The 9,257-nt window shown below is 37.9% G+C and overlaps 1 protein-coding gene across 3 annotated transcripts in view; it reads left to right on the forward strand.

Moving 5' to 3' along the window:
* ARL6 (ADP ribosylation factor like GTPase 6) overlaps window positions 1–9,009 on the forward strand; it is a 35,537-nt gene extending 26,528 nt beyond the window's left edge. For all 3 annotated transcript variants that reach the window (XM_067546269.1, XM_067546268.1, XM_067546267.1), the window contains 2 exons: window positions 3,729–3,784; window positions 8,280–9,009. In XM_067546269.1, the coding sequence (XP_067402370.1) occupies window positions 3,729–3,784; window positions 8,280–8,305 (82 nt within the window). In that variant the 3' untranslated portion in view covers window positions 8,306–9,009. The remainder of the gene's footprint in view (window positions 1–3,728; window positions 3,785–8,279) is intronic.
* Window positions 9,010–9,257: the final 248 nt, after the last annotated feature.

Raw genomic sequence — 9,257 nt, forward strand, 5'->3', positions numbered from 1 at the left:
GTCCACCACTCTCCTGCAGGCCTCCATGCCTGTGCAGTAGTGGCAAGTGTGTGCTAAATGCATAAGAAAGGGAAAAGAAAACAAGCCAGGGGACATACAAAATTATGGGATTTTTTTTGACAGCACTGTTTGCACTGTTCAGTGTTTGTTGTATGCACTTTGTTTTATAACTTGTTGTGGTATTGGTTTATCACTGTTTCAGTGTTCTAAAAGCAGCTGGCCTGCCTGGCAATGCTTTAATATTGTTATTTTAATAAAACAGATAAAGGCTTTTCTTTCATTAAGAAAGTTTATTGCCATAATTACATCATGCTTTATAATAGATATTTTGAATAATAAAGATAAGCATATGATAAGGTACAATGGGCAAGATGTATCCAAACAGAAATTCTTAACAAATTTATGTATATCAATCAATAATGTAAATATACAGTTCCCACCCCATTACATTAGCAGTGATGTCATCCATAACAAAAATTCATGACAATCAATACTCTTCATTCACTGTGTACAGTGACAGACCCCCATTTCATTGCGTGATGTGACAGTACTTCATAGTAAATGTTGCTGTACAAAAATATTAATAAATGTACCGTTCTCCTTTTCTCCTTCCGTTGGCCCATTCAAGTCCATGGGATCACAGAGCATCTTACTCCAGCTGTAATCAGCAATTGGTTCAGCAATACATTTGTGTCATAAGTTCATTCAGGGGCAAATGACTCACCTTTGGCTTCACAAAGATTGTGAAGAGCATAGCAAGCCACAATAATGCGGACAGCTTCAATGGTGCTGGAATCTAAACCAGTCTGTGGAGAGCACCAACAGGATTTAAGTCTGCCAAACGCATATTCAACCAACATTCTACACCTGCTGAGAGTGTAATTTAAAACTTCTTTTAAAACTATTTTACCCTTTTACATGAGGATATGTTTTATAAGCCAAGGCAAAAGAGGTTACACAGGGTCCCCCAGAATAATAATGGGGATAATAATTCCATTTGACAATGTATTTCGTGGGATAGTGTCCCAGCCTGTCCGTGAAGGTAGACTTTTGATCAACAGAAAACCCTGGCATCATGAACCTTTCCAACGCAGCTCAGGTTGACATCCATAAATCGGCCTCTGTGGTCCACCGGGGCCTGCATAATAATGGACTAGTACCTCTGCAGTTTATGTACTCACTTGCTCCCTGGAAAGTGGCAGGGGTGGGGCAAACTAGGGCACATGAGTCCCATCAGTGGCCCCAGTGCAGTTTGAAAAGTCTATTCTCTCAAAACCAGCAGTTAGTTTAGGAATATTGTTTATTTCCACTACCGTTGGGTAAATAATACACCTGATCATCTCAAAAATCTCCTGCACACACAGCTGACGTTCTAGCACCAAACTGGTTAGCAACAGACCTATAACAGGGTAGCCAGCTTCCAGATGGTTTTAGCAATCCACTTCTGGATCGATGTGGCCACCCTCTTATGTGTGTCATGAGGCTGGAGGTTCAGGACAAGTTGCTTACAATGCTCCAGAAATGTAGCTTTTTTCATGTGAAAGTTCTGGAGCCACTGCTGGTTATTCCAGGTCCACAGGACTATATGATTCCATCAGTCTGTGCTTGTGGCTCTACTCCACAAGTACCTACATAGGGGTCATCAGCAGCTATATCAAGAGTCATGAGTAGCATCAGCCAGTTTGAGTCTTCTTTGTCTGTATCATCGTCGTCCTGCTCCATCTGGTGCCTGTGGTGAGTCAGGAAACATCCACCAGTGTGTCATGGAAGCTCTGCTTATTTCCTGAAACAGGAGAAAAAGCCGAAGCAACAGAAGTTCTTCAAATGATGACTCCTTCATGCTGCTAGCTCTGGTTGCTCGGAGCATGCAGACCAAAATGATGGATCAGCAGAATATATTGGTGGTGCGGCAACTTCTTGTGATGTGTGAGGTGGACAGTCAAGTTTTCTCATACTGCACTGTGGAGAAAGGGCTAGAACAGAAACATTTCAGAAAGGCATTAGGAAGTCTGTGATATGGTTGGTTGGACTTGGGTTTACGTACTGTGTTGTGGCTGTTGGAGTCCTGGTGTGCCTGGGCTCAAAAATTCTTAAGCTAGGATCACCAATGAGTGGACACTCAAGCCCTGAGCTTTCAAACCCAGGATCCATAGACTCCACTCCCACTACCCCTGGGCTTACATTGCTGAGTAGACATACCCTGAGGCTATGTTGACACTGCAATAAAAGACCCTTAGTACAGCCACAGCTGGGCTGGGTCAGCTAACTTGGGCTAGCAGGGTTATAAAATAGCAGTGTAGATGTTTGGGCTTAGGCTGAAGTCTGAGACCCCATGATGAGGGAGGGTCTCAGAGTCTGGGTTCCAGCCTAGGCCTGAATGTCTATATTACCGTTTTTAGCAGTGCAGCCTGAGACAGCTGACATGAGCTCTAAGACTCAGTGCTGTGGGTTTTTTATTGCAATGTAGACATACTCTGTGGGGGCAACAGTTTTTCTTCTTTCTTTGACAACAGCTTCATACTATATCAAAGTTATAGGAGAGAAAAACAAAACCAAAGCATTATTTCTAGATATGTACTTTAAAATATCTAGTGTACCTTTAATTTTAATAGTAAACACATTCTTTTACTGATTTTATTTTATTTATTTATTTATTAACAGTGGTTCACTTAATTTTAAAATACATGGAGATTTTTGGAAAGCATGAAAGCTTAATCTCCAGATGTTGGCACAACAAAGTAAAATTGCTTTTTATTTCATACTGTGAAATGGTCAGCTCTGAACTTCCTTTCATATTTGATTCTCAAACTTAAAAAATAAAAAGTTGCAACTTTCAGTAAAAATGTAACCATAATGACTCAAGTACACTCTTTAACACTTTCTCCTCTGTATTATGTAGGTAAAATACTTTGCATAGAAACTGTCAAATTAGATTTGGCATACTTGAAAATACATCTCTTGTTCATAATTTGCTAGCCTTTCTCTGCTTTTACAATTTGTGTATGATAACATGCCTGCATTTTTTTATTTATTTATTTATTTTTTTGCAAAGTGATCATAGGTTGTTTATTTTAGCATTAGCCCAATACCTTTGAAAATTGATTTATGAATAACCAGTATGGTGACCGAGATCCTCTGCTGTTTAAGTTTCATTTCAGTGCAGCAAAAAGAGGGGTCATAAGTAGCTAGCTTTTATTCCCTCATTCCAATGGTGGATCTGTATTAGTCCCAGTTTAGCCTGGGTAATACACTGACCTACATCAGCCGGCAATGTTCCCTAATGCCAGCTGGGGATTGCAGGGGTGCAGCATGATCTAGTCACACCTCCTTTCCAACCTCGGTGTGCCCCCAAGCCTGAGCCAGGTGGAAGAACGCATGTGAATCACTCTTTTTGCAGAAGTTATTTTCTACAACCTTATCTATACAGGGGAATCTCTGTAGCAGAAACATTGTTCTGGTATAATGCAAAGTGGAGAAATTATTCCAGAATAGTGTCCACCCAAGGGAGCTATACTAGAATAGTTCTAGCAAAATAGTTAAATTTGCCCATGCAGGCATGGCCTACTTCCTAGTTAAAAAATAGTATGCCTGACAGTGACACATGCTGCATTTGGAGATATTCTGCTGTATTTTATCACATAATTCACAAAATTCAGAGGTGATAGCCACTTTTACTCAAACCAGTGTCTTTATATGGCTTTTTATAGTTTAGTCTCTGTTTGTTTTAGTGCTAGTGATGCACTTAAAGGAGAAGGGTTACAAGAAGGTGTAGATTGGCTCCAAGGTAGGTCAAAATCTAATTCTGTTATGACTTTATTTTCTTTCCACTAGACTTCTTCATTTTGTAAGTTTTCTTTCATTTCATTTGCCTTGTTTCTATCTATTTCTGCTCTCAGATCAAATCACACAGTGAGTACCGGTACCTAACCTAATATTTTACCCTTTGGTGGTATTTTTTGTTTTTTGAATTATGATTTTCTGCAGCCAGTCCATTCTAGCAGTGGTGATACCTCTTTTTTTTTTAAACGTACATAAACCCAAATTCTCAGAATATTCTTTGGAGAAAAAGAGAAAAACTATTACTAAAAATTAATGTGTACTATTGAGAGTGGGACTTGAAGTCTAAGAATTTCTTGGTTATGATAAGAGTACAACGTGCTCTTGAATCATTCTTATGTTACACAGAGTAAGTTAATTTATTTTCCCAGTTACCTTAGCTGTCGTGCTCCAGGGTTCCATATTTCTTTTTTTCTCCATATTTTATTATCTGTTTCAAATTCTGACATATTGCTCAGCCTGCTTATTTCAGGTCAATTGTATAAGAGCACAACTGAACACCAATTTCCTAATTGCATATGTGACTCTTTCCTCCACTCAAGCGGTGACGTTTAGGGGTGATTCTGTTTCCATTGAAGTGAATCGGAGTCTTGCCATTGATGTCAGGAGAATTAGGCCTTCGAGAGAGAGTCCATTTTTATGGGTGTCTGGAGGCGAGAGAAGGTTATTAAAATGTATTGTATGGTGTGGTACGCATTTATAATTATATGGAAGCTAAATACATATTCGGTCCTTGCTTCTGGATTTGTTGTTGGAACTGTAGAATAGGTTTCTCATGAGCTTCCTGAGTTATAAAGGGACTCTGTCAATTTAAATCTAGTCACTTTCAAAAAATGAGTTAAAAATAGAGCTGGCCAACAGTTAATAGTAAAGTTAATGGTTTTGAAATTTGGGTTCATTCCAAATTTTTCAACGTTTCCCATGAATTGGAAATCCTGGAAAAAAATGTAATGAAATGTCAATTTTACCCTGCAGCAGCCATGTCTCCCCCTAGGGTCTGCAACTCTGGGGCAGCTCCCTAGGAGTCTGAAAGCCCTGGGGGTCAGGCCCAGAGAAGTCCACATGGCACACTGCTCTGGAGCAGCCAATCAAAGAACTTCCTGTCCCTTTGGCAAGTATCTTAGAAATTCTAAGGGTATGTCTACACTGTGATTAAAAACCTTGTGACATCAAATCTCAGAGCCTAGGTCAGCTCAGGAGCTCAGGTTGTGGGACTTTAAAATTGTAGCATAGACTTTTGGGCTCAGATTAGAGCCTGGACTCTCAGATCCACCTCATTTGCAGGGAGGTCTTTTACTGCAGTGTAGACATATCTTAAGAGCCCTGGCTTTAGCTGGTGTTCTCAGGGTTTCCAGGCTCCCTGCTGCAGAGCTGGAGATGAGCATGATAGAGCTGCCCTGGAGCCACAAACCCTGGAAAACCAGGGTTCCTGGGCTCAGGGCAATCTGCATAATTCAGGCTCACTTTTTTTTCTGGCTCCTGCAGTTGTGGGATGGCAGAGTCACTGGGATTCCTGAGTGCCTAGGGTTCTTTGCCCCAGCAGTGCTCAGGGAAAGCAAACACCAACCTCACTTGTTGGGGGGAGGGAGAAGGTTGATGAAATTGACGAGCATTCCAGTTGATCAGCCATAGAACTGTCTGTTTCAGTTTTCCAGATCAAATTTTTTAGCTAAATTGATTTTTATGTTTGCAGAACACTTTGTTTGCATGTAAAAGGCATGTTTTTTGGGATGTCATTTAGATCAAAAAAATTCAGCCAGGTCTAGTTAAAAGTACTGTACCTGCCCTTGAGTTCCCACCAATTTTTGTGGATTTGCAATCACTTTTTTCTTTTAATTTTTAAAAAAAAAAAAAAAAAAAATGGTTTTTCTCTTGTTTCTGGCCGTTTGAAAGACCCACACAAACCACCAGAGAAATTGGCTTTACAGACTAAACAGTGAACATGACTGGTATGCATGAAGTAAGAAATATGAAAATAAAGATATTTTTTCTCTAATCCTTCAGCTATAATAAATTTAAGAGTTACTTGTCACAAAAGTAAATAAAAAAAATGTAGACCAAAATGTACATAATTGATAGTATTCCTTTTAACCCAAATCTTGTGACTGACTTGCTATATAGCCTTAGGCAAATCATGTAACCTATATTTCCACATCTATAAATAGCAATACTTCCTAAAGTACCTATCTCTCTTGGATGTTGTGAGGATCAATTATTTAATTTATTTATTAATGTTTGTGCACTGTAATTAATGCTAAGCACTGTAATTGTAAAATAGTATTAAATCCTTCTAAGACTAATTATTACAAGAAGTGCATTGCTTTCTTCTTGTTTGAGACCAGGATTAAAGAACTAAAGACAAAGTGATACATTTACATTGTACAGATCATAATTACCTAAACAGTATGAGATGTGCATTACACAGAATTTTGCTTTTAATCTCTTTGGTGCAAAGTCTGTGTACTCCTGTGAGTTTGTATAGTGCTTAGTAGGACAATCATATGGGGTATTTGTTTGAGTCCTTGAGTGCTACTGATAAACAAATAGTAACAAATCCTACATTTAACTTGGTAGGATCACTTTAATTTCCTTACTCTAATGCACACTTCTGAAATTAGCAGTTCATTAATTACTTATAACATAACTTAAAATAATTTGGGTTAAATCTAATTGGGAACAAAAGTCAGTATTTGTGCAAGGCCTTCTATGAGAAGCAGTGCAATACGCCCCCCATTTTGGTGTTTTGTGCTGAGCAAGCCACTAGATGTCAGCAATGATCCAAAATCCATTACAGCTAAAGTGTTAATCTTAATTCAAACTGCAGTAGAGAATTACTTTTAAGCAGGTACTATATTTTGTATTATCTCCATTTATTCATGAGTACTAGAGTACTCATTCTATTCAGAGTCCCATCTGCTGACTAGAATGACATAGGTTTTTTTAAACTACTTTTGTTTTCCCTGCATGTTGATGATGAGAATGTGAGTGAAGGAATTACTTAACTATCACTATTCAGTTGCATTTTGAGGAAGGGGGAACAACTCCCCAAAAATAACATTTACAGGGAGGATGTTCTACTCTCCCACAAGAGGGCAGGATGCACCTATCCCACTATCCAGGATTTTTTGGGGAGGGATGTCCAACAGCTTACTCTGAGTTTCCTAGTCTTCTCCTATATCCTATCACCAAGGACAGCTTGCAACTCAGCTGTTTTTCCGGACTTTACAGGGGAGAGGTGCTTCTTACCTGAAAGTCGTCTTATTGCCTCAACTTCTTTTGATTCCTCTTGTCTTCATGACAACAGCCTAGATTTGGAAGTGATGCTCCAGGTACACACTTTCAGGCTGTTGTTTGCATGAATCTGAAATGCCAGCCTGAGGTACTTTCCTGGCAAAACCCATTTTGGATCAAAATTAAAGATTAAAAATAGACAGTCAACTCCTGATTGGAAAGATTTCAATTAAATGTTATTTTTAAAGATAAGATAAACCATTAACTTATAGTAGTTACTTCTGCTGTAGAAAATTATGAAATATACATTTTTGGGCCTGAAATTTTCCATGTGTGGCCTTTACCCAAAGGTTGAGGCTGACTCCTTACCCCCATGCTCCACACAAAATAAAATAGTGTGACTAAATGCATGTGCCAATTCTGAGTTGAAAGTGTGAAAAACTACATTTTCTTCTCTGAATAATTTTTTTTAACTGACTACAACAAACCACCTGAAGTTTGGTGGATGTGCTTGGTGTGAATGTAGTCCTCTTTGAGAAACAGAGTGTTGTCATATACTTAGAAAAATATTTATTTTATTTTACTGAAGTTATAATTTGAACATTATTTACTTTGCCACCCACATTACATTGCTGGATGAGCTAATTAAGTACACATTGAAATGTGGCTAAGAAATGGCATTTGGCAACAGCTTTGTGAAATATGGTCAGCAGTGGGAAACTGTATTTTCTTGTGAATTGCAATAATAGCTCTGCATGATTGAAGCTGAGTCCTATACTTTATAAGTTGTTCAGGAACTAAGCTGTTACGGAGCTCAGTTCATAGAGTTCCAGAACTTGAGTATATCCAGAGTTGGAATGCATACTCATGTAACGTTCTGTCTGTTATTACCCTGATCCAGGCAGTCACATAAGGTGAGGAAAAGAAAAAATAATTTTGTGGTAGGTTCTTTCTGTTTAAATAGCAGTTCTGGCAGAAACTGCTTAATCAGAGTAGAATCTCAAAAGTAGACCCACTGGGATGCAAGTTGAAGATGTAAACTGCAATTTTTCCATGGCTATGAGCTCATGTAGTATAGATACAGCAAATGAGATATAATTTTGTAATCTACATATATTGGGGGGGTTTTAGGGGTGATAGTTTCACTAAGTACAGTGTACTAAAACCAGTTTTTTTTTAATGTGAAGCTGACTTTTTCTTTTTGTTACCAGATCAGATCCAAGCAATGAAGACATGAGAGGCCAGTAAGATAAGAGAGCTGTCATACATTAACTTTGGCAATAGATGTACAAGCCCCTGGGACAGGAAGGAAGACCTAAAACACACAAAAAAACCCTAAATGCATTGCATTCTATTGTTTCCTTTCATTATCTTTTATAAGGGTCCAAGAAGAGTAAGCTTTTTAGAAAATGTAGTGCCTCAGATATGTACATCCATGAATTAAATTAAATTTTTGCTATGTCTGGAGAAAACACTAAAGCCAACACATTGTTACTAAATAAGCATCTGCAATAATTTGTTTTACTGTGAAATATGATTTAAGCATACAATACATCATTTAAATATCCAGATTTTCAAAAGTTACTGATTTTTATGTGCCTCTATAATTTTTTGGGTGTCCAACTTGAGATACCTTTTAAAGAAGCCTTTTTCAGAGGGTAGCTGAGCAGCACTTCTTGAAAATTAGGTCCCCATAAGGTGTCTCAAGAAGGGCACTCAAAATCAGTAGTCACTTCTGAAAATCTTGTCCCCTGCTTTTAACTTTTTAAAATATCTATATAATATTGCAGGTTAAAATATGTTGTGTGTGTTATAAATGAATGCAGATGTTTTTAAGGAATTGCTTATATTGTAATGTATTGAATTATATTTGTGGTATGTAACAGCTATGTACACATTCTTATCAATAAAATATAATATATACAACATATTATTTTTAAGCTGAAATGTGTTTGTCATGGCCTTTTGATGGTGCACAATTTTGAATCGTTAAAATTTAATCTAAAACTTCATTTGAACTTTTTCTCTTATTCACTGAGAGTAAGAGAACAGGATGTTGTAATAGAATCAAACTTCCTGTGTTAGAATTACTTCTCTTTGCTAAACTTTCATACAAGCTACATCTATCTCTATGCCTGGCACTTCAGGAAACTACTATTGCAACTTGCATTTTGAAAATGTGGTTTGTC

This window comes from Emydura macquarii, unplaced genomic scaffold (genome assembly GCF_026122565.2).
Source record: "Emydura macquarii macquarii isolate MOO-44397 ecotype Brisbane River unplaced genomic scaffold, CSIRO-AGI_Emac_v2 contig_1119, whole genome shotgun sequence".
Taxonomy (NCBI): domain Eukaryota; kingdom Metazoa; phylum Chordata; order Testudines; family Chelidae; genus Emydura; species Emydura macquarii.